A 26748-nucleotide genomic window follows, 5' to 3' on the forward strand; every position below is an offset into this window, starting at 1 on the left:
TTTCAAGGGGAGGAAGTAACCCCTTTGAAACCTCTGACTTAGTTTGAGTTATATTTTCTTACTAATCAGCCAAACACAAATACCCAGTTGAGGTACATTGTCTAAATCATATACCATAAATAAACAAAAAAAAAAAAATTAACTCTCTCACATACCCACCCTCTCCCTATTCCCCCCCCCCCCCCACACACACACACACGTTACCTCCCCTGTTCTGATAACATCTGCCTAAGATAACTCTCCAGCCGAATTCAGCAACCTTTTGTTAATTTCCATTTGTTAATTTACTTTTGTCTCGTTACCATTTTGGTACTCTCCAGTTGTATTATTTTGAAATCTTTCCTTTCTTCCAAAGCCCATGTTTATTCCCCTTGTTCAATGTAACTTTTTACCTTCTATATATTGTTAATTGGTTCTCCCCTAGTTTCATTGTAAACCGGTACGATAAGACCTCGTCTTGAGCATCGGTATATTAAAAGAATTTAAATAAATAAATAAATCAGAGATTTCCAACCCTGTCCTCGATTACCTGCTAGCCAGTCGGGTTTTCAGGATATCCACAGTAAATATGGATGAGATTTATATGTACTGCTTCCATTATAAGCAAATGTGTATCATGCATATTTATTGTGGATATCCTGATACATTACAGGAGGACCTTGCAAGACTGGAAGATTGGGCATCCAAATGGCAGATGAAATTTAATGTGGACAAGTGCAAGGTGTTGCATATAGAGAAAATAACCCTTGCTGTAGTTACACGATGTTAAGTTCCATATTAGGAGCTACCACCCAAGAAAAAGATCTAGGCATCATAGTGGATAATACTTTAAAATCGGTGGCTCAGTGTGCTGCAGCAGTCAAAAAAAGCAAACAATGTTAGGGATTATTAGGAAGGGAATGGTTAATAAAATGGAAAATGTCATAATGCCTCTATCACTCCATGGTGAGACCGCACCTTGAATACTGTGTACAATTCTGGTCGCCGCATCTTAAAAAAGATATAGTTGCGATGGAGAAGGTACAGAGAAGGGCAACCAAAATGATAAAGGGGATGGAACAGCTCCCCTATGAGGAAAGACTGAAGAGGTTAGGGCTGTTCAGCTTGGAGAAGAGCCGGCTGAGAGGGGATATGATAGAGGTGTTTAAAATCATGAGAGGTCTAGAACGGGTAGATGTGAATCGGTTATTTACTCTTTCAGATAATAGAAAGGCTAGGGGCACTCCATGAAGTTAGCAAATAGCACATTTAAAACTAATCGGCGGAAGTTCTTTTTCACTCAACACACAATTAAACTTAATTTGTTGCAAGAGGCTATGGTTAGTGTAGCTGTGTTTAAAAAAGGATTGGATAAGTTCTTGGAGGAGAAGTCCATTACCTGCTATTAATCAAGTTTACTTAGGGAATAGCCACTGCTATTACGTAATTGCATCAGTAGCATGGGATCTTCTTAGTGTTTGGGTACTTGCCAGGTTCTTGTGGCCTGATTTGGCCTCTGTTGGAAACAGGATGCTGGGCTTTATGGACCCTTGGTTTGACCCAGCATGGCAATTTCTTATGTTCTTAATTGTTTGGGGGCTACTCAAGCACAGGTTTGAAAAGCCCTGGTCTAACTTGTTTCAACCTTAGCAAAGATAGCAATTTCAGTCAAACTAACTTTTAAATAAAGCTAAAAGTTCATTTTAATCTATTAAATTCAAGCAAGAGAACCCCCTTTTTTCCTTTCAAAATATATAATAGTCAAATGATTATAGTATAAAAGTAAAAATGTAAGCAGCTCTCTCTTATTAAGGTGGCCTAACTATCTCACTTTGCTCTTGCCAAGGGCATGAAAGGTTTGACCCATTGCTACACAATTGCTCTTTGTAGGAGTAACTGCTGTTCAAAAACTTCAGTGTAAAATATTGCCAGTTCATTTGTTTCAAGATCTCTCTAATTTGCGAGTATCTTGTATTTTTAGTCTAGCAACGTAGAACAGAAAATGATATTTTGCTTATAGTAGTTAATCTATTATCATATTTTGCCTTCTGACTAATATAGTCTTTTTCTACAGCTCCCGAGACCCTAATGAGAGCCCTCGAACTATTGAATTATCTGGCTGCTTTAAATGATGATGGAGATCTGACTGAACTGGGATCCATGATGGCAGAATTTCCACTGGATCCACAACTGGCCAAGATGGTTATAGCAAGTTGTGACTACAACTGTTCTAATGAGATCCTATCTATTACTGCCATGCTGTCAGGTAATAGCAGGGAGAGAAATGTTGAAACAAATCTCAGATTTCCAAGTAAAGGAAGCCTCGTCAGAAGTCTAGTTAAACATTTGAGTTTTTGGCAAAGATGAATTCATTTGAGCTATATATATATTTTATAATACAGAAGTGGGCTGATCTTTCTTAACGTCTGCTTCATTGCACAGATTCTGTGTGAATAAGACAATATACACATATTAGCATTGGGTGAAGGGTTCATAATCTGAAGAGTTTACAGTATCAAGTTCAGCTGTGGATTTTTATTTTGAGTTATTTTGAGAATTTTCTTTTCAGTGTCAACAGTGAAATCCTCTTTTGTAGTCATGGATGTAAATATGCATCAGTATTGAAGATGCAGCAAAAAATATTTTTGATATTTTTGTAATTTCCTGATTCTGGGAAAGAATAAAGCAAAAGGCAGTTGTATGATTTTTTTTTCTATCCTTTTGCATCAACACTTCAGATTCTGATGGCAACATGTAGGTTGTAGCTTTTATCAAACTAATCATGCACAAAGTAAGGTTTTAAAGTCTGCATTTTGTCAGTTAAAATTATTTTAACTATAGCCACTTAAAATATTAGCTATTCTACAGTTTTCTAATAGCTGACATCCATCTATGAAACAGCACAAATTGCAGCACATAGCATGATATCCAGAACACTTGATCTGTGTACATTGCTAATTATCTCAAAATAAAAAGCTAACACTTAAATTTTCAAGCTTACAGATCTTTGATTCCATAGCATAAACCCTGTTAAAAGTCAGCAGTAAACTTAAATGTATTTTGAATGAGCATTCAGCTTTTTGTAGCCTTCTAACAAAGTGACTTTTATCGCATCTAAGTAGATGTGGATTACTTATTCGTTTCTTTGGTATTGGTGGCTAAATATCAAAATGCTATATATGATAGCAAATATGGGCCAGTCTGATCTGTATTTGAAGTAATTTGTTTCACTTCTGATCATGATTTTTCACTCTGATTCATGGGAGCAGATGAAAACATTTAATAAACCTAAATGAAAAACTATTTAACTATTGCACAGTTTGTAGCGAGTGCTATTTATTTCAGATTTGCTGTGCATAATGGGAAGTTAGAAAAAAGTGCCTGCTTAAATAGAGATAAGAAGGATTATTCTCAGAAGTAGAAAATTTGAAGGAAGTAATGTGGAGGCCGGTTTCATGCAGATTAGTTACCTTTTCTACTGTTAATCACGGAATCCTGCTCATTAAAGTGAAACCATTTTCTTACATGAACTGGTAGCAGGTTCTATAGTAAAAGCTTTACAGTTATAGAGTAGAAAATTACATTGAGCCTTAACGTGGTGATTATAAGATTTAGGCAATTATGAAAATATTGGGGACTATTGGAATTGATTACATAAGAATATAACCATTTTACTTTTATTTGTGTTTGAAATGGTTGCTGTAGAATGCCACTATATTTTGGGAAAAATCTGAACGCTGCCACTTCCATTTATTCTTGTGGCTTGTTGGTATGAATCCTTTTTTAAACTAAGAATTAGCCACAATGTTTGCAGAGTTCTAACTGAAATTGTTCAGATTCAGAGCAGATGGGCAGGGCAGACTATTCCATTTTATTATGTGAGCCTGCTTTGTGGAGGTGGTGGTAGGTGGGTGCCTGTCTTTACTATTTGATTTTTTTTTTTATCCATAAGCACTACCCACATTAGGTCTCTGTATACACTAGCTGGACATTTTGGTGGTTTTCCACTCTGCTTTCTTTGCAGATGTGACATTTTGTGTTTCTGAAGAATTTTAAACAATGAATACACAGGGACACTGGTGTGCATTTTTGAATTTAACCAATTGAGTTCCTTTTTCAGGCAAAGTAATTGTAGGATTGCTGGTGTTGGTGATCACTAGGGCTGTGTGTTTCACAGTTATGAAAGTCATACAGTGCATAATTTCAGTCATTTCCTGTAAATTTGCACAAACTTTGCTTTTCTCAGGACAATCAGGATGGAAGTCCTCACACATGGGTGACATCATCCAATGGAGCCCAGCATGGAACTTTGATTTAAAACATCAGTGTCTTACAGGCTCTAGTTTAAAAAAAAAAAAAAAGGCACGGTGGTCCTGTCTGGGAGACAGGTGACTACAGTTGCACAAGCTCAGTAGAGCATGCTGAAAGTTCTAGATTCTTTGCTATCTCTCCCTCACAACTATTGCTGTGAAAGTTCTGGAGCTGCAGAAGCTGTTTTTACTACCAGGGCCCTGTGAGTTTTTGCTTTCACCCTTTGTACCTTTGGTAGTTTGTTTCTTTGCTTTTTTTTTTTTAATTGTTTTCTCTGCTGGCCACATGGCAGGCCTAGTGGCCAGTGCAGCCTGGCAGAGGTTTTTTCTGTTAATAAATGATGCTGCACCTGCAAAATACTCATGTTCTCTTCTTCAGTTCATCTATATTTGCTTTTGTCAGTGCCTCATGGGACCTATAATCTATGTGGTCCAAGTAGGTTTCTGGCCTTGGAACCTGCCTGAATACCCATCTTGGCAGGAGTTCCATGGTATTTTGTCTGATGCTGGGCATAGACAGAAGCCCAGACAGCAAAGGAATCCAGGACTGGATCATTCCCGTAGGGAGGAGTGATCATCCTTCCTACACTCCTAGAAATTAGTCTCTATGGGCCCAAGTTAATTTTCCACTCCGGTGTCCTGGATTACCTAGTTCCCCTTCTTCCTTGCCAGCTTGCTGTGGCAGAGCAGTTTCCATGGAAGAGAAAGGTGAGCATGAGCCTGAGCATGCAACTCTGTTGCTGTACTGCCAGTACCTTGCCCCAACATTGGTCAGTTATGCACATTAGCATGCCAGCGTACCGGTCTCAGATGCTGGGCATGTAGCCTAAGAGTAGGGATTGCTCAGCATTAGCGCCAAGGGCACCGCCAAGCCAGGAGCATCATTGGCACTATTGAGCGCTATAGGCTCCATCGAGCACAGAGGGCACCATAGACTTCATCCAGTACCTTGATGTGCTTGTGGCGCTGTGGGCACCATTGATGGCATGAGCGCCTTTGGCTTCGAGTGTCATCAACACTGTTGTGCGTCGTGGTTGCCATTGAGCATCATGGGCACTGTTGAGTGCCATTGCAGCCATCGGGTGCAGTCAGTGCTGTCAAGTGGCAACAACACCATTGGCATTATCAAGTATCCTGGGCACTGTCTACTCCATAGGGTGCCATTGAGGCAGTGGAGTACCCTTGATACCGTTGTATGCCATCAGTGCCACCGAGCATGTGAGCACACAGCTTCTGCCTAAGTTGTTGGTACCACTGATGCCTTGAGCGCTATCGACACTAGGGATGCCATGGCCACCGTTGAACACGTTAAGCGCATGCTGTGGGGTACCCTACATGTACGTGGGGAGGACCAATGAAGATTGCTGGGGTGCCATTTGTTGCCCTTGAGTGCCTGACACCATGGGGTGCTTGTGGCAGCGAACACCATTCTTGAGTGCCTGACACCATGGGGTGCTTGTGGCAGCGAACACCATTGGGATTAGTGCGATCACACCCTGGCACTGGGTGACGGTTAGCTCCTTCACAGTGCACCATCGCAGGTACCAACAGCATAGTTGCCGGTTCACACTGTGGCTTAGAACAGGCTGAGATGTGAGCATGGCCTATAATGCTAACGTGAGACTAGGGGCTTGCGCTGGGGTAGTGGGCACATTTGTGCTTTCAGTAAGGTGGTGCACAGCCGAGGTTAAGCGCCATGATGCCCCTGGCACTTAGTGCTCTCTGATGTATGTCCTTTTGGGTCAGGAGGTATCACAGGCTGGTACACCTCACTCACCAGTGCACTGAGACGTCTGGCCTTTCCGGCATGTGTGGACTCCTTTTTCCTCTGGGCCACCCATTTAAGCTGGATCCTGGGAGGAGAGCATTGAGACTTGCCCCCTTTGTTTACCTCCCCCAAGGGGAGGGGACAAACTTCTGGGTTCCCTCCCATATTAGCTTACAGTCTGGATCTCCTTTATTGGGGTGCTTCCAGTGGTTATTCTACTGCAAGTTCTTTGATCTTGTAGGGACTATGCTTCTTCATGGCTAGCCATAGGTCAGAGCAACTCCTTGCAGTTCTCCTCTTGGGAGCTGGGGAGAGAAAGGAGGTGTCAGCCCGACCACTTTTTTTGGCGATCCTCCAGAGCAGGGGTGGCGAACTCCAGTCCTCGAGGGCCACAAACAGGCCAGGTTTTCAGGATAACCCACAATGAATATGCATATGAGAGTTTTGCATACATTGGAGGCAGAGCATGCAGATCTATCTCATGTATATTCATTGCGGGTATCCTGAAAACCTGCCTGTTTGTGGTCCTTGAGGACTGGAGTTTGCCACCTGTGCTCCAGAGGATTGCCATTGTAAGGAGGTGTTCAGCTCTTCGGCCTCCAGCTACTGGCTCTGTTGCTATTGGAACACCTTAGTGTGGTTGGTGAGCAACCCCCTCTCTCCATAAGTCAGTGGCTGTTTTTTCTTACTGTCGTACAGAGAGTAGAGGGTTCCAGAATAAGGGCTTGGTTGCTTGGATTCTGATGGTGCCACTGTTGGCTCCAGGTGGTCGGTTTTAATTACAAGTGTGGGACAGGGGACTGATCGCATATATACTGTTGACCTGGTGAAAGTTGCACTCTTTTCCCCCCCCCCCCCAAGAAATGGCAGTAAGACTGTTGGGTTCTGAAGGACAACCTTTGTAGGTTCCCTCTTGGTATCTTGTTTCTGCTTGGAGAAGGGAATGTTTTCACTTTCCCTTCTCTGGGTGGTTTTCCTCTAAGTGGCTGCTTTCTTCCTTGTTCTCCGTATCCTATGGGAACTCAGAAAAGAACACTCTGTCTCTTTGCGCTACATACAGCCAAGATACTTCGTGGCATGCAGGGAGCAGCCACAAGCCAAGGCTATTCTCAGTATTGGCATTGTATTCCCTCTTGCAGGAATCTACTCTTCAGAAGCAGTAAAGGATTTCTCTCATATATGGGGAGCACTTTTCCCGATACCTGCTGGGCAAAACATTCAATTTTCTCAGCAGACAAGCAGGATGTTAATCCTCACATATGGGTGACATCAGATGGAGACCTGTCACGGAAAACGTATGTCAACTTTCTAGAACTTTGACTTGCCACACTGTCCATGCCAGAATGTTTATACCATGCGTCCACACACAGTCTCTTTCCGGGGAGCTGTAGCATTGCAGTTTATGAGCTCACTTTTGGCCTCTTTTGGAAAATTTTCCATTTTTTCGCTTTAACACGAATTTTTTTTGCATGCATTTGATGCTGGGTCCCTCTCTGTCCTCCCTGGAGTGTTCCTAGTCAGGGTTTTCATCATTTTCCTAGTCAGGGTTTCATCATTTTCCTTTAGCGGTCGATTCCCCGCAGTGGCAGTGCTTCAGTGCCCGCTGGCCATTGATGCTCACTGCCATCGATTTTGATCTTGCTTCCCGTTTATTTCATCCCATCATGGCTGTGTCCTGTTTTAAACGATGCCCTCAGTGCCTGAGGACTGTGTCCATCATGGACCCCCATAATGAATGTGTCCTCTGCCTGGGTGCATCGCATGATGTCCGGGGCTGCCGCAAGTGCACCAAGATGATCCCAAAGGGACATTATCTTCAGCTCAATAATATGTAGTGCCTCTTCAGGTCGGAGAAGACCAAGCCATCAGCATTGAAGGACCAAGGAGCCACAACGATGACTACCGAGCCATTGACATCGGCGGAAGGTCTGATCACAGAGCAATGGACGCTCTTGGGAGGAAGGTTTTTCAGGGAGCCATGCTTATTGCCAGTATTTGCGGAACCTCGGGAAGCAAGTGCTGGAGGTGGCTGAGTAGTTGCCTCAGCAGCAGCAGAACACCCCCAAGTTGCTGGTGCATAAGGGCATGGAGTGCTGAAAACAAGAGGTCCGAGTGACCTACAGTATTTTCGAGATGGCATTGGGTGTTTCTGCAAAGGGAATCAGTGCCCACAGAATGGCATGGCTGCAGGCCACTGATCTCTGACCAGAGGTACAAGAAAAACTCAGTGACATGCCGTTTACTGGGGAGAATCTCTTCAGAGATAGGGTGAGAGATGCAGTGACCCAGCTCCAGGACCACCATGAAACCTTCCAACTCTCTGCCAGCAGTCCGGACCCGACATCCTCTGCTAGGAGATCCGCGAGGTTGGGGCAGAAGGTCTTGTCTTTCGCCAGAGGAAGTACTATCCTCCACTCCCTCACTGCAGTCAGCAGCTTCAGGGCTCCCGCAACTGTCCCAGGCAGCAGAGAGCCCCCATCTGATGCCTCAGTCAATTCTAGGGATGAGGTTTTGACTGGGTTGTAGGGAGCGTAGTCCAGTTACCTGTGCCCATGGCAATGGATCCGCCAGTCGGGGGCAGGCTGTGGTTCTTTGCGAACCAGTGGGCGAGTATAACCTCAGAGTAGTGGGTTCTTTCCATTGTCCGTCATGGATACTGATTGAAGCTATTGGGTGCCCCACCAAATTGCCCTCCAAGCCCATTGTGGGGGCTGGTAGCGCATCACTAGGCACTACTAACGGAGCTCTTCTCCCTCTTAATGGCCAAAGTGTTCGAGCCTGTTCCACCAGTGCAAGGAGGATTCTGTCCCATCCTAGACCTAAGGGCCTTGAAAGATTTATCAAAAAGGAGAGGTTCAAAATGGTATCCCTGGGCACCTTGATCCCCCTTTTGCAAAAAGGGGACTGGCTATACTTCCTCGATCTGAAGGACTCATACACCCACATTAAGATCTTCCCAAGTCATTAGAAGTATCTCCGATTCGTGGTGGGAAAACAGCACTTCCATTATCGGGTGTTGCTGTTTGGGTTAGCGTCAGCCCCATGTGTCTTCATTAAATGCTTGGCTATGGTGGCAGGGCACCTCCTTTTCCACCGAGTCTTGGGACCTCAATGTGGTGTTAGCTCAGCTGATAAAAGCTCATTTTGAGCCGCTTGCGCACTTGTGTCCTGAAGTACCTAACTTGGAAGATCATATTTTTGGTGGCGATCACTTCCGTGCAGTGAGTTCCAGGCCTTAGTAACTTATCCACCTTACACAAAGTTTTATTATGACAGGATGCATAAGCAAGATCACCCTAAGTTCCTGCCTAAGGTGGTAATGGACTTCCGTCTTAACCAGTCCATCATCCTGCCAACTTCTTTTCCAGGCGACATTCACACCAAGGCAACCAAGTCTTGCACGGGTTGGTCTGCAAGCGAGCCTTAGCCTTCTGTCTGGAGCAGGGACTGTGCATTTTAGGGGTCAAGTCAAGACTCATTCTGTGTGAGTGATGGCATCGTCAGTCACCCATTTGTGAGCATTCCCTGTGGAGAAGATCTGCAAGGCTGTGAGGTGGAGATCTCTCCACGCATTCATATCTCAGTATTGCTTGGATAGGGGTGGCTGATGTAACAGTAGGTTTGGCCAAACTGACCTTTGGAATCTGTTTGAGGCTGTCTCCCTAACAGCATCATTATTGTTGTGCCCATTGGCATCTGGTTTGGGTGTCTGTCTGTCCCCCTTTTATGTTAGGGAGCAGCCTGTAGCTAGAGATTCACCCATGTGTGAGGACTACAATCCTGCTTGTCCTCCGAGAAAGCAGAATTGCTTACCTGTAACAGGTGTTCTCTGAGGACAGCAGGATGTAAGTCCTCACGAAACCCGCCTGCCACCCCCACGGAGTTTGGTTTCTTTTATTTTTGATTTATATTTAATTCTATGTTATAAGACTGAAGAGAGGGGGAGCCCATGGGATGTGTGGTATAGGGCATGTTGGGTATGCCTAGTGTTGAAGTGAAATTTCTAGAAACTTTGATATAATTTTTCCATGTCGGGGCTCCATCTGATGATGTCACCCACGTGTGAGGACTAACATCCTGCTGTGCTTGCAGAACACCTGTTACAGGTAAGCAACTCTGCTTTCCCTTTGCAACCACTCCTGCAAATCAGTGATGTTTTTGAGTGGTATTCTAACCACTGACCCCTCGTTATCTTAAATAGCATATAATATTCTGATAGGAGAGCCACACTGTCCAGAAGTTCTGCAGAGGTTCTCTGGCACAACTTATCCTATTAAAGGTTGCATTCATCCTGGGATTTGTAATCTTATGTAGGAGGCTTCAGGACTGTCTTTTCTTCTTTCATGGGAGGAGAAGACATGAAACCCTGAAAACAGCATTCATTCATTTCCTGACAAGGTATTTCTTGTCCTTGCAGATGTCTTTTTTTCTACCTCATTGAACAAGAGGTTATTCTGTTGAAGAACATGCTCTCTTTAGCAGTAGATCTTGAAGCCCAATACTAAGTGGGTGAGCAGTCCGATCTAATGGTCTGACTGAATCTGAACTGGGACCTTCGGGGATCCTGGGTTAGAGAATTCTAGTTCTCTACAGATGTTGACTCTGACAACATTCCTGTTTGTTTCTTAACAGAGAGGTTTCTGTATTTCTTCCTTAGGTTATGCTCATCCTTGGCTGGGGTCTATGATTAGTACTGAATATTATTTGACTTTTTTTCTTTTTTTTTTTTTTACATTGCCATATGTCAGTAGAAAAGAGGTTGGTCCTACGGCCGAGTCAGACCCGATCAAACCGCCCTGACTGAATGCTCATTAGGGGGTTAGTTTAGTTGGGGTATTGGTATTGCTCTACACAGCTTAGAGGCTGCTTCTCTGTTCGTGCAGTCCCAAAGTCTGCCTCCTTGTATGTCTTCAAAAGGGAATGGTCTTAATGTATGGCTTCCAGGAAAGGTGCATGATCCTTTCCCTTGGCCAGAATGCTAGTTGAAATGCCTTTTGCTTTTTTTTGCAGGTCACTTGGTTGGCTAATGTGCTTCCCTTTCATCTGGGCTTATCTGCCAGATGGGGGGAATAGGCCCATCTTAGGAGTGCTTAGATTGGGTGGCTTCAGTCAAAGCTCACTACTGTGCTTGGGGTCTTGGTGTGGTGCTCCCATTTGTGAGTAGCTCTTTCATGCCTCAGCACTCTCGTTTCCACTATCTGGCAAGTGGGATCTGCCACAGACCCTGATTTCTTTTTTCACTTCTTTGAAGCAAGTTCTTGGGTTCTATGCCTGTTCATCATGGCTACACTTTAAGCTACATGTAAGCAATTTGTTCTTGCTGTTAAGATGCTAGTGATCCATAGTTTTCTTTCTGGAGGGCTCTCTAGCCCCAAGTTGTCTATTCAACTGTCTTTTTGACACCGCAAAAGCCTGTGCGGTCTTGGTCCAAGAGCTCCTTTTCTCACAGGACAAGCAGGATGGTAGTCCTCACATATGGGTGACATCACAGGATAGAGCCCAATCACGGAAAACTTCTGTCAAAGTTTCCAGAACTTTGACTGGCCCCTACTGGGCATGGCCAGCATGGCACTAACCCTGCAGCCAGCAGGGGTCCCCCTTCAATCTTCTTTTTTCCACGCAGCAGTAGCCTCACGGTTAAGGAGCTCTGCAGAGATTCCTGACAGGAATTTTCCTCACGGAATTACTATAAGTTAATTTGCCCCACCAGGGTCCCTCCTCTAACTTTTTAAAGCCGCGGTACTCCGGTAAGTTTTTACCCGTGTTTCCATCTATTACCGTCGAGTTTGGCCCTTGTGGCCTACTGGCCGTCGACCGCACCGCAGCTCAATTTTTTCCATGCCCATGGCGTCGGGGTTCCGTCTGTGCCCAGACTGTAGTCGCACCATGTCCATCACAGGCCTCCATAAAGTCTGTGTAATGTGTCTTGGACGAGAGCACGATGTCCTGAGCTGCACCAAATGTGCCTTAATGACACCAAAAGGTCGCAAGTCCAGAATAGAGATGGAACTTCTATTCCGTGCTCAAACCTCGACTCCATCCATTGCATCGACGTCGTCAGAACCGGCACCGTCAACTTCACGCCAGCATCATCCACCAACCGGTGACCATCCGGCATAGACGACCTCTTGGCCTTCGACACCCTCTACTCCCCCTCAGGACTGAGGGGATCGTAGAGACAAACATCGCCACCGGCATAGAAAGTCTCAGACCATCGAGGGAGCGAAATCATCAACCTCGCCATCGTCCAAGCCGCCGTCGAAGAAACCCCGTCCAGAAAAGGCACCAACCTTTTTGGCGACCGGGTCACCGAGGCAACCCTCCCCCGTAGGGCATTGGGAGCTGCGACTCTGCCTTTAACAATGGTCCCCTCCAGCTATGCCTCTGCCTCCTTCTTCGGTTCCAGAGCCGGGGCTGCTTGCTCCAGGGCTCCAAGAAGAACTGGACCAGGAGGCCATCGACAAGGCGATGCAACGACTCCAGGTTCCTCCGGTACCAATTGCGGAACCGATCACCGACCCAATTCCAGCAGCATTGGCACTGCTGCTTTCCAGGATGGAAGCGCTCATAGCTGCTTTTCCACCGATGGACCCTGGGTCACCGATGGCGCCGGTGCCCTCCCCGCTCATTCTGTCATTGGGAGGAGAAACACAGTTTCGCATCCCTCCTTCGGGAGTTCTGCCTCAGCCATCAATGCCAATACGTCCATCGCCACCGATCCAACCATCGGTGCCGATGCGTCCATTGGCGCCACCGAGCCATCCATCGATGCCGGTGCCTCCAATTATTCTTTCGTAGCCTAGACCAGGACGTTCAGGTATCCCACTATCCCGTCCCCCTCTACATCCTAGAGGGGCAGGTGCTGATCCCTATGATACCTGGACCGATGATTCCTCACCAGACACCGATGATTTGCCTTCACCACCTTCACCCACTGAAAGTAGAAAGCGTTCTCCTCCAGAGGACCTTTCCTTTATAAATTTTGTGAAGGAAATGTCTAAATTGGTTCCCTTCCAATTACAGACTGAACAGGATGATAGACTTCAGATGATGGAGTTGCTCCAATTCCTGGATGCTCCCAAGGTAATAACCTCCATCCCTATCCGCCAGGTTCTTCTGGATCTCCTGAAGAACTGGGAACATCCTGTCTCCATTGCTCCAGTCCACAGAAAAGCTGACACTACTTATCTGCTGCAGTCAGCTCTGGGCTTTGAAAAACCACAATTGGATCACCAATCGGTAGTGGTAGAATCGGCCCAAAAGAGAGCAAAGAGGTCAAAGCCTCATACTTCTTTTCCCCCTGGCAAAAAACAGAAGTTTCTAGATGCCATTGGCCGCCATCTCCCGAATTGCCGCTTATCAGCTCTATATGACCCAATATAATAGGGTCATTTTCAAGCAGATACAAGACTTGACAGACTCCCTGCCTCAGCAATTTCAAGATCAGCTCCAAACCCTAGTAAACAAGGATTTTGAGGCAGGCAAGCATGAGATCAGATCATCTTATTATATCTTTGATACTGCTTCAAGGGAATCTGCAGCTGCTATTTCGACAAGAAGGTGGGTCTGGCTTAAGTCTTCTGACCTTTGCCCTGAGGTACAAGACAGGTTATCCGACCTGCCCTGTGTAAGAGATAATCTATTTGGCGAACAGATTCAGCGGATGGTGGTGGAACTTAAGGATCATCATGAGACCCTAAGACAGCTCTCTCTGATGCCTTCTGACTATTCGTCCAAACAGCCCTTCAGAAAGGACTCTAAAAAGTCATTCTTCCGCCCGAAGAAGTCCTATCTGCCACCAACCAGATCCCGTGCCAGGAGACCTTTTCAAAAAGCACAGTCTCGTCAAACACGTGAATAAAAACCGCAAGCAGCTCCTCAGCCAGGGCCTGCTTCAGGTTTTTTACTACCACCTAGAGAGCAGCAGCCAGCTTCCATTGCCTGATATACCAGTGGGAGGTCGATTGTGCCACTTCCACAACATATGGTCGCCATTTCGATGGCTGTTTAAGGAGAGAGGAAACGCAGAGCATCACCAAACACCGAATTGGAACATCTGTCCCCTGATGAAGAATCAATGATTCGAAACAAGGCCCTGTTGGGACATCGACATGGACTTGATATAGGAAGACATACAGATAAGTGGCAGGGAAGTTTCCCGTATAAAGACTGTATATGAGAAAATCTGGTGTCTGTGTTTTTGGGAACTGTTCGGTGTCTCGCGAAGAAGATTTGATACAAAAACCCAATTTGGGTAGATATAATTCCAAAAAAAGTTTTAATTCTCAATTCACTATAAAATTTAATCACGTTAAAAAATAGAAAAATAATTCACAGGTTGGAGGAGGTCGGTTTATGATTAAAATTGCTATACACCGTTGGATGCGGTGATGTGAGATTGTATGACACCTTCCTCTTCTTTCTCGAAAATTTTTCTGGATGAAAACTTGGCTCTCCAATTTTTTCAACGAAGTGTTCAGAGATATTTTTCCTTTTGAAGGTGTTTAGAAAATAAATACATGATTTAATAGAGGTGATATCCTGTTTGTTTTCATGGTATTTATATCCCTCGTAAAGATGGTTGTGCATTGTTTTTGTGGTCACTTCCACAACATATGGCACTCAATCACCTCGGATCAATGGATACTGGCGATAATTGCTCAGGGTTACCATCTGATCTTTCTCTCCGTGCCATCGGACTCCCCACCTCTACCGACGTGGAGAACATCCGATCACTCCGTTCATCTGGATCAAGAGGTCTCCCTCCTTCTCCAGTCCAAGGCAATAGAAACCCGTACCTTACTCTCAGCAAGGCCTAGGATTCTATTCCCGATACTTTCTAATCCCCAAAAAGTCGGGAGGCGTTCGTCCTATTCTGGACCTACTGACCCTCAACAAGTACCTCCAGCGAGAGAAATTCAAAATGGTAACCTTAGGCTTACTTCTTCCTCTTCTACAAAGAGGAGACTGGCTCTGCTCTCTGAACCTCCAGGATGCATACACTCATATTGCGTTAACTCCATCTCATCGCAAATACCTGAGGTTTCTAGTAGGCCCCAAGCACTATCAATACCAAGTGCTTCCATTCGGCCTAGCATCTGCCCCACAAGTGTTCACAAAATGCCTCGTAGTAGTTGCAGCCTTCCTCAGGACCCAAGGTATTCACGTCTACCCCTATCTAGATGACTGGTTAATCAGGGTTCCCACTCAGCAAGCTGCTCTGTCGTCCCTCAATCTAACTTTGCACACTCTAATTTCATTAGGATTTCTCATCAACTACAGCAAGTCCTACTTAGTCCCATCTCAAACCTTGTCTTTCATTGGGGCAGACTTGGACACCTTACAGGCAAAAGCTTTCCTGCCTCGACAGCGAGCCCTCACTCTCGTGTCTCTTGCACACCAGCTGCAGTCTCAGCACTCCACGACTGCACGCCACTTTCTCATCCTCCTAGGACATATGGCATCCTCAGTTCAGGTCACACCAATGGCCCGTTTAGCCATAAGAGTCATGCAATGGACTCTACGGTCTCAATGGACTCAAAGAATTGAGCCCCTGTCGACCATTGTCCACGTAACCAACTCACTCTGTCAGTCTCTAGCCTGGTGGAAAAATCAGGTCAATCTCTTCCAAGGCTTGCCCTTCCAAGCTCCAGACCCTCAATTAATTCTCACCACCGATGCTTCCAACCTCGGATGGGGAGCCCATGGGGCCAATCTGCAGACACAAGGCTCTTGGTCTCCAGAAGAAGCCAAATACCAAATAAATTTCCTGGAGCTTCGAGCAATCAGATATGCTCTCCGGGCATTTCAGGATCGCCTCTCAAATCAAGTTATCCTGATCCAGACGGACAACCAGGTGGTCATGTGGTACATCAACAAACAGGGAGGCACTGGCTCCTTCCTTTTGTGTCAGGAAGCTGCACAGATATGGGCGGAAGCTCTCTCCCATTTGATGCACCTCAGGGCCACCTACTTGCGGGAGTGGACAATGTGTTGGCAGACAAACTAAGTCGCATCTTTCAACCGCACGAGTGGTCTCTCAACCCCTCGGTAGCAAACTCCATCTTCCAACAATGGGGATATCCTCAGATAGACCTCTTTGCGTCTCTTCAAAATCAAAAAGTAGAGAACTACTGCTCTCTCATTTGCAGCAAACACTCTCAGCCCAGAGACGCATTCTCCCTCTCATGGGCAACCGGTCTATCTACGCATTCCCTCCACTTCCTCTTCTCTCAAAGACTCTTGTGAAGTTACGTCAGGACAAGGGAACCATGATCCTGATAGCATCTCATTGGCCACACCAAGTGTGGTTTCCAATACTGCAGGATCTCTCCAATCTTAAAAAAGAAGAACCTCGACCCCTCAGACCTAAGTAACTACCGCCCAATCTCAAACCTTTCATTCCTTGCAAAGCTAACCGAGAAAGCCGCCCTTAAACAACTGAACGACCACCTTGACACAAACAACATCTTGTACCCATCTCAACACGGCTTCAGAAAAAAACATAGCACAGAATCTCTGCTCACCAACCTAACCAACACAATTTTAAGAGGATTCGACCACGGTCAACGGTACGTTCTCATCCTACTTGACCTTTCTGCTGCATTCGACACAATCGAACACAGTAGCCTAATCACAAGGCTCTCTGAAATAGGCCTATCTGGAAAAACACTACAATGGTTCTCCTCCTTCCTCCAAAACAGAACCTACAAAGTCAACCTAAACAACCACATCTCCAACCCCATCCCCCTTGATACAGGTGTACCCCAAGGTTCCTCACTATCTGCCATCCTTTTCAACATCTACTTACTACCTCTCTGCCAACTTCTATCAGGCCTCTCCATTACCCACTTCCTATATGCCGACGACATTCAGCTAATCATCCCTGTCTCAACCTCCCTTGAAAACACGCTAAAATTCGCCGCCTCAACCATCAACCGAATCAAACACCTACTAAACCAACTTAAGCTCTGCATCAACACCGACAAAACTGAATGTATGCTGATCGAAAGAAAAATCTCCGGCGATCACTTGACCCACCCCATCTTCATAGATAACACCCCCATCAAACTAAGAGAATCCGTCAAAGACCTAGGATTCTGGATCGACCCCCAACTCAACCTCAAAAAACACATCACCACTAAAACAAACGAAGGCTTCTACAAACTTTCCATCCTCAAACACCTCAAACCCTTACTCAACCACTCCGACTTCAGAACCATTCTCCAAACCCTGATATTCTCTGGCATCGACTACTGCAACTCCCTCCTGTTAGGACTACCTAAATCAGTCATACACCCGCTGCAAATTCTCCAAAACTCCACTGCACGAATCCTCACTGGACTCAAAAGAACAGATCATATCACACCTGTACTGAAGGACCTACATTGGCTCCCCATCGAAAAAAGGATAGAATACAAAACCCTAACAATCATTCATAACGCTATCCACCACAACAACGATGACTGCTTCGAACCCCTAATCCAAACCCACCAATCCCAACGATACACCAGATCAACCAACAAATCTCAACTCGAAATCCCACCAATCAGTGCAGCCAAATTAACCACCACCAGGAACAGAGCATTCTCTATAGCCGGACCCCACCTCTGGAACTCCCTCCCATCCAACATCCGGACACAAAGCAACACAACTATGTTCAAAAAATTACTTAAAACATGGCTCTTCAAACGAGCATACAAAGATGGGATTGGATAAACCACAGCACATCCCTATCTCCCCCACCGCCCTCTCCTCCACTCCCACACCTCGCCCCCTCCCACTCCTTGTATACCCCTCCTTTTCCTATTACTGCTCCCTTCCAGCCCTCCCAACACCCCTGTCCCTCCGATAACACTGTATTCTCCAACTCAGCCTCTTCATATTTAAAGACTATCCACATCTAACGACTCACATACGCTACCTGTAGATACACCTGCTCAATATTATATGTTAAAGTTAACACCTGATTATTTTAGTTAAAGTTATTTGTTTAAGATTTCATTAAATTGTTCTTTGTATCTTGTTTAAAATGTAAACCGGAGTGAAGGCCTCCACCAATACTTCGGTATATAAAAAACCAATAAATAAAAAATAAATAAATAAAATAAATTCGCAGGCACATTCCCTTGGGAAAGGACCCGCTTCTGATTACTCAAAACGATGGGTGCCTCCACCATCCCAATCTTCACGCCTTGTCCCTGATGGCATGGATGTTGAAAGGTTAATTCTTCAGCCACTTAACCTTTCTGAACCAATTTCCTGTGTCTTGATTGCTTCACGGAAGCCTTCCACGAGAAAAGCTTACTCTTACAAATGGAACAGGTTCACGTCATGGTGCTCTTCTCAGTCCCTTGACCCCTTTACCTGTCCAATCACAAAGTTTTTGGACTATCTCTGGCATTTATCAGTCAGGTCTAAAAACTTCTTCCATCAGGATGCATGTCAGTGCGGTAGCCGCTTTCCATAAAGGTATCGGGGATGTTCCTATATCAGTACAACCCCTTGTCACACATTTTCTAAAAGGCTTGCTTCACCTCAAGCCTCCACTGTGTTCTCCGGCCCCTTCTTGGGACCTTAACCTGGTTTTGGGTCAGCTCATGAAACCACCATTCGAGCCTCTTCAATCCTGTGAACTTCGATATCTCACATGGAAAGTGATTTTCCTTTTGGCAATCACTTCAGCTCGCAGAGTTAGTGAATTACAGGCCCTATTTACCTATCCGCCTTACACTAAATTTCTGCAGGACCGGGCAGTACTCCACACTCACCCTAAATTCTTACCCAAGGTAGTTTCGGATTTCATCTAAATCAATCCATCATACTACCTACCTTTTTTCCCAGACCCATTCCAACCCAGGAGAGCAGGCTCTGCATACCCTTGTCTGTAAACGGGCTCTAACGTTCTACCTAGACCGTACAGCTGCCCACAGGAAAAGTACTCAATTGTTCGTCTCTTTCCATCCTATCAAATTAGGGCAGTCTGTGGGTAAGCAGACTCTCTCCTCCTGGTTAGCGGACTGCATATCCTTTTGCTATCAGCAAGCTGGCTTTCCATTTCAAGACCGTGTTAAGGCACACTCTGTGAGGGCCATGGCGACTTCAGTAGCACACCTACGATCGGTGCCGCTTTCTGACATTTGCAGGGCTGCCACCTGGAGTTCTCTCCACACCTTTGCAGTCCACTATTGCTTGGACAAAGCCGGAAGACAAGATTCCATCTTCGACCAGTCTGTCCTTTGTAACCTGTTTACAACGTGACGTACCAACACCCTTCCGCTTGCCCGTTAGGGTTCAGGATGCCCTCGACCAAATTTTATCCTAATCCTAGTGCCTTGAGCCCCTGGATACATTTGGTGCATTTCTCGGACATCCTCAGCTCGGTACTCACCCATATGTGAGGACTACCATCCTGCTTGTCCTGTGAGAAAGCAAATGTTGCTTACCTGTAACAGATGTTCTCATAGGACAGCAGAATGTTAGTCCTCACGAAACCCGCCCTCCGTCTCGTGGTGTTGGGTTCATTATGTTTTCTTATTTTATTTTTCGGCACTGCCTGTAGCTTTTAAACAAGACTGAAGGAGGACCCCTGCTGTCTGCAGGGTTAGTGCCATGCTGGGCATGCCCAGTAGGGGCCAAGTTCTGGAAACTTTGACAGACGTTTTTCGTGATTGGGCTCCATCCTGTGATGTCACCCATATGTGAGGACTAACATCCTGCTGTCCTGTGAGAACACCTGTTACAGGTAAACAACATTTGCTTTCTCTTGGTTAATGATTTGTGCCCTTTCCTGCTCCCAAGAGGCCCTCGATCTTAAGGGGTATGTCAAAGCTCACTGTGCTAGTGCTTGACTGTTTGTTTTTGTGCGGAAAAGTGGGCTTCTCACCATGCGTTCAGATTACACACCTGCCTTCGGTGAGATCTATTTCTGCCCAACTATTTTTTTTTTCACTCGCATCTTTGACTTTCTTCATTTTTCTTGTGAAACTATTACTGCCCTAGGGATCACTAATATGTGGTTTCTGGATTATATTGGTAGTGTTCCATTTTCGTTTATACAAATACATTGAATAAAGGAGCAGTGTACAAAGTAAATCAAAATATCCTAACAAACTGCAAATTGGAAACAATGTTTTTTTACATAATAAAATAAAGCTAAAGAGTCTTATGGGTTTTGGTAATGTTCCCTTAATGATTTTATGTTATGGCAGTTTTTCTATTACCAGTGTCCCTGAACAAGTAACCATACTGCAGCAAAGATTACACCTTGTTTCTCTTTAAACTGTACTTAACTAAAGAATTGCATTATCTGTAGTATTTTGAGCAAGCCAGACATATATTGCAACAACCAGAAAAGTGTTGGTTCCTGCGATCCTTTAGTATGGCGCCCATCATTATGAATACTGGTAATAACTTAATATGTCCAGTTCAGTAAAGGCTTCACTTTAGTTTAAAGGTGTTTAACTTATGGTACATTTTCATAATTGGGTAGCATATGTTTTTCCCAAGAGATTATTTTAAAATGTTATTACATAACCCCAAAGAGGGATCTTTTATACTTTCACCCCTACCTCCACCACCACAATATTCGACTCTTAGAACAGTCTTTTGTGTTCCTGTGCTCATAGCAGTAACCACTAGTGGTGACAGATGGGTGCCATAGAAGGTTTTTTATAGCTTAAGATCTGAATTGTTTCCACTTATTAGTTTTGGTATGTAATTTTTGGCAGTTTCTAGAGGCACTCTGCAAAGAAAGCCTTTTAATTGCCAGTTTGCTGTCACTGCTTCTGGATACAGCTACTAGCACTGAGTCTTGAATCAAGGTCTCTTGAACCCTGTAATATACTCTGCTGCTTGATAGCCCTCAGAGCAGAGATTTTGATGATTATTTTTAGTTCTAGCTACAATAATCAGGTACTCTGTAGCTTTGAAACCCTCTTGTCTTACAGATGTGGTTAGGTGTTGATGTACCACAGAAAGATAGTAAACAGTCCAAGATGCAGTTGGAGGCCATGAAAAGTCCCATCCTGCCCTGCCCTATGCTCTGTGAACTGACCTAGCTAGGCCTTGTTCTTCTATCTGTGAATACGTGACTCATCGATATGGGCATCTGTGTTGGGGCCCATACCAACCTTGTTTAGTCCCACAGTGTTTTGTTCGACCCACGGAAGCCAAGAAAGCGGCAGATGAGGCCAAGATGAGATTTGCCCACATAGATGGCGATCATTTGACGTTGCTGAATGTCTACCATGCTTTCAAGCAAAGTAAGTGAAGTGTTGTGGTTACCATGTTAGAAATAAAGGTCAACAGGGTTTGTTTTGCACTGAACTGCTGAACTCTTCAGTTAGTTAAAAATGTTAGGTTAGTCCTATTAAAAAAAAAAAAAGTTACATCTATGTTTGACCTTTATTTCTAATCAAAATGGAAACTGAAGTATTTGATATTAATGTATAATGTATTGTAAAGCAATAGTACCATATACTAAAATTTGTCTGAACTGAGGAAGATGTTACGAACTTTTGCCCACTGATTTGTTCCTTGGACCTTCAGAATTAGTAGAAAAATTGAAAACATTATTTTGATGGGTATCACCACTATTACAGTGCTGTTTTATTTCCCTTTGAAAATGAAAATCAGAGCTAAGAACTACAGATTTTTGTTCTGTGACTTAAAGGCCGATGCAGTACTGACTCGCTAAAAACATGTGTCCAAATTGGATGTACTTTTTTTTTTTTTTTTTTTTTAACGCACACACAGTCACCTCTTCTGGGAGCTCAATGCAATAGGCAAATGAGCCACCATGCTAAAAAGGACGCACAAGGGATAAATTGTGCGCCCCTAGTGCATCCATAGCATCGGGCGCCCAGGAGAAGTGACTGCATGAGTTAGGGAAATGGATGCTCAATTTTACGAGCATCAGTTTTCTTAACCTGTACATAGCCATGGGTTAGGAAAATGGATTCTCATTAATTGAACGTCTGTTTTCCTAACCTAACAGGACTTTTATTTAAAATTTATTTTTTTACATTACTTTTTTTTTTTTTTTTTTATGTTCCTCCGACTTAATATTGTCATGATATTAAGTTGGAAGAACTACAGAAAAAGTGTTTTCTGCTTTTTATTAACTTTTGAGCATAACCCACTGGTCCTAAGTCCATCTGTCTACACTAAGGAAAACAAAATTATCAGGTAATTTCTCCATTTATGAACAAATTTGAATGCATAAAAATTTGTATATAGAGTATATTCTCTACATATAAAATAAGCTTCATGTGCAGAAAAATTGATGTATCTAAACTAGCCCATGGACATTTGAAAATGGAATGTGTGCTTGCTGTTTTACTACATGACCTAAACATGCCCATGGGAACACCTCTGCTTAACCCAGCTAAAAGTAGACATGTAATGGAAACCTGTATGTGCTTTTAGCCAGCAGAGGTTGGCAGTTTCTGGACAGGCCATTTTACGTGGATGAACAGCTTTATAAATTGTCCTCTGTGTGGTTCTAAGCACATGAGAAGGGAGCAGTACAACTTAGCCAATGGTTGAATCTTTAATAGTCATCAGTCTTACATATCAATGTAGGTGGCTGTAATAAACAATTTCTGTTTCTCAGCCAGAATAAACTATCATATATCTACAAGAGTGAGTCAGATTGGGAAGCATGAAGGTGAGATTTGAGTTTTTCCCAAAGTTAACACATTAATTCTTTCAAAGTTATATTGCAGAATTCATCTAGCTATAATTATCCTGGGGAAAACTTGCATCTTACAAGACAGTATTTTCATTGGAGCAACAAAACATACATATAAGAAGATACTTATGTGGGCTTGAAAGTTCATGTACTGCAACACCTGATTATTATTATGTTGGTCGAATTAAAGGCATTCCCTTTTATACGGGTGAAAAATTCCCAGATCCCAAGTGGCCTAAAAATTGGTGCCTGGCGCCTCCTGTTGACTCAGGCCAGTGGGGTGAGGAGGAGCTGCCACCGCTTTAGTAGACCGAATGGGAGGAGCAGGAGCTTCTGCTTCAGCAGGCCCAATTTTTGGAGGGAATTGGGCAGGAGGGGTACTGCCACTACTGCTCCTGCTTTTGACTGGGACTACTGCTGTTCCTGCTGAAGAGAGGTGAGGAAGTGGGGGAAAGAGATGAAAAACAGTTGGGAAAGCATTAAATTAGTAGAAGACAGTAATGGGTTATTAAATTACATATTGGCTATGTCCTATGCTTAATATTTTTTCTACTTGTTAAAATATGTCCTGCTTGTTACAACCTTCCGATAAAGGGTGCGGGTGCTGAGATGATTGAGAGCAGCATGGAAGGCACTTGTGTATATGTGTGTGTGGCTTTAGGTAGATCTGTGGTGCTTGAGAGGGAGAAGCTGCAGAATATTGCAAACAGACAATTCCAAAAGTCCCTTTCTCCCCAGCCACTTGACGCAGCAAAACTGAACCAGCATTCCAGTGTGCTCAGTTAACATAAAGCTACTGATATAAGTTCAAGCTTTAGAAAGCAACAAGGAAGAGTGGGCTACGTTAAGACAGATGCACACACAAACATGAACAAAAATAACAAAAACTGCTGAAACCTTATTATTGACAGATCTATTGAGGCCTAAGACTCTTGTCTTCAAAAGCTTATATCTCAGTATGGGGCCAATGTAATAAAACCCGCAGTGAAAGCGGTGCTAGTTGTCTGTCTGTGCATATTTTGTTTAGCATGCGCAACCAAAGCAGGCACCTCCGAAGGATATAATAAAGGCCGCATGTGTAAATAAGATGTGCACAGAAAATCTGCGGTGACGTGAAACCCGCGCGGAAAAGCGCTCACAGCTCTATGTAATAAACCGTGCAGAATCCGGCACCAAAACCTGCATTAATTTGATGGGCCTGCAAGTGATTCTCAGGAGGGCTCCTTTTTCAATAAAACAGTGAAGAAATTAGTGGTCCGGGAGTGGAACTGAAATGAAAAGAGCAATGCCTATCCCCTTTATGTTCTGTCTTCCACCACTTGGCATCTGTTCTGGCAGAGGCCAGTAGCCATGGGTAATGCAGCAGACATTTTTTTCTGCCGACCCACAGAATGAAACAAATATCCAGAAAAAGTGAAGGTAATCCCTAATTACCCCAGGGCTGCACGGACAACCATACTAATGCCAGCAAAACCAATTTCCAGGTTTAACTTAACTCTTCCTCTAACCCAGGCGCTAAAATACCCGTGTTCAAAAACCTGCACTAACCGATGAGTGCCTTACTGCATAGCCCTTGAATAATTTGCCTCATTTTGCATGTCCTAGTGTGCTAAACCAGCCGCATATTTTTAAGCAGTTTTCTGGGCACATTTTTCCCATGCTGAATACATTGTTATATACCCGCCTAAGGCTAGTGTGGGAAAAATGCATGCAGAAACCCGTGGCAACTTTAGCACTGCTTATTACATCGGCCCCTATATGTTAGTCTGTAAGGTAGCACCAACTTCTGTCATTTTTGCTAAGGCACACTAGAATGATAACCCCTCTAGAAAACACATGAATAATAATAAATCTCATTTGTATGGGTCTGTACATGCATGTGTGGCTGTTTAGGTATGAAGGGGTGTAGAAATGTGTTGTGTGAGGGTTGCACCATCCCTCCTCAGATGCTTTTCTTTTTTTTTTTGTTTCTTTGCTCTTCTCTGGTTGTAGCTTCTGCAGGGAGGGGCTTTGTGGAATGCTGGTGATTATTCCATTTCAAACCATTGCTTCCCATTGTGAAAAATTGGTGATTCTTTGGAAGCATTCTTTCTCTATGCAAAAAAGACAAAGCATAAAGACAAAAAAAAGTCTGAACAGACAGAAATCCTAAATCAAAAAACAAAATGATTCCACCCAGCAAATCCAAAAAATAAGCAAAAAAAAGTAACAAGAAAAACTAAATATTAGTCCTAACCTCTAAAAATGTTGTAAATATTATTCCACCCCTGCTCTTCAAAATTAACATAATGATATTTTTGTATGAGAATGTGAAAGATTTTTAAAAATCTGCATAGTATTATCCAGAAGGGTACTAGTTTTGATTGATGAAACAGTGTTTGTCTAACCTTTAGGGCAGGGCTTCCCAAACCTGTCATGGGGACCCCACAGCCAGTCGGGTTTTCAGGATATCCACAATGAATATGCATGAGATACATTTGCATATACTGAGTCTCCGTGGTATGCAAATGTATCTCATGCATATTCATTGTGGATATCCTGAAACCCAGACTAGCTGTGGGGTTCCCAGGACTCGTTTGGGAAGCCCTGCTCTGGGGAATCACATTCTTTAGTAAGACTGTATCTTACACCAGAGCAAGCCAGAGATAAAGCACTAATTGCTGAGGTAAGATCAGTAGCACTTTTTTCTTTTTAAATGGGCTTTCTAATTATTGTCTCTTACCTCATGATAATGTGATTTCTTCTTCAACACCAGTCTTGATACTGATCTGCTGGAGAGTAGTACATTTCCAACCCAGTGCTGCTTTGGAGCGCATATTTTTATTTCTATAACCTTTGATCAAGATTCTTAGATCTTCAACCACCTTGGTGGCTTTCTGAAATACCCACATTTGTAGGATCAGCTTTGCAGGAACATTGGGCCACAGTATGAATGACCTTTGAGCCTTTAGAGCACTAACCTTTACATTTTCTCCAATTTTTGCATCTCTAACATCAGATCTCCTGGACTGAGGATAACAAGGGATTTAAGATTTCTTCTTTCCCCCTCTCATTTCCCCTAGATTAGTAGCAGCGGGGCAACATCCTGCTTCCAAGTCCACCCCCCTTTCTTGTGAAGAGGCAGTTTGACATTGGCTTTCAGAGCACTCTTCAAATCCCAGTTAACTCCACAAGCCCCTTCCAGCCTTCAGTTTTTTCTTTTCCAAACTATAGAAAGAGGCAGTTTTGTACCTCTTAACATATGCAAAAAAGGGAAGCTGCTTCTGTTTTTGAAAGGCAGATCGCTTGTTCTTCACAGGTCCACATGGAGGTGGTATTTTGTGGCCCAGCAGGACTCTCCTCTGCCTGTGTGAATATGGGCTCAGCATTTTAAAAAATGGGCACTGTTGGAACAAGTGACAGAATCTGAGAAGGGAAAATGCAACATCAGTCTCCACCCCCTCCCCAGTTTAGAAAACCTAGGCCATGGGAAAGTTTGGGCAAGATTAAACAATGGACTTAAGTATTACTTTATACCCTTGCTGAGTTCCCATCTCTGGGTAAATGTGACCATAGTGTAGAGCATTTTTGGAGCCTCTCAGGAATCCAAAGAGGAAGAAAGTGGCTTAGACTCATGTTTTCTTTCTCCACAGGCACCAAAGGTAACTAATTTTTCTTGGACAAAATGGGTTTTCATTACTCATCACTGCCCTTTGGGTTAGCATCCCCACTAAGGATCTTAGCCAAGGGCTCGATGATACTTGTTGCATTTTTTGTAACAAGAAATCTTTCTGTATATATATTATAGTAAATTAATGTTCAAGGCTTCTGGTTTCCAAGCAGACATTCTGGCAGGGGACAAGGTGGTAGAGACTTGGCAGATGACTGGGTCATCAGCTTCCTGACCCTCATAGGATCTCTGTCAATTGAAGATAAGATTCTTGACTGGATAGGTCAGATTTCTAGAGGACAAAGTTCCTGTCCTAATGGAGCAGGTAGGTGTTTCTGGCATGGAAGGA

The 26748-nt window shown here is 44.0% G+C and overlaps 1 protein-coding gene across 1 annotated transcript in view; it reads left to right on the forward strand.

The window, feature by feature from the left end:
- DHX15 (DEAH-box helicase 15) overlaps positions 1–26748 on the forward strand; it is a 284488-nt gene that overhangs the window by 236730 nt on the left and 21010 nt on the right. The window contains exons 10-11 of the mRNA XM_029590135.1: positions 2054–2245; positions 21198–21320. Of these exons, the coding sequence (XP_029445995.1) occupies positions 2054–2245; positions 21198–21320 (315 nt within the window). The remainder of the gene's footprint in view (positions 1–2053; positions 2246–21197; positions 21321–26748) is intronic.

Source organism: Rhinatrema bivittatum, chromosome 1, assembly GCF_901001135.1.
Source record: "Rhinatrema bivittatum chromosome 1, aRhiBiv1.1, whole genome shotgun sequence".
Lineage (NCBI taxonomy): Eukaryota > Metazoa > Chordata > Amphibia > Gymnophiona > Rhinatrematidae > Rhinatrema > Rhinatrema bivittatum.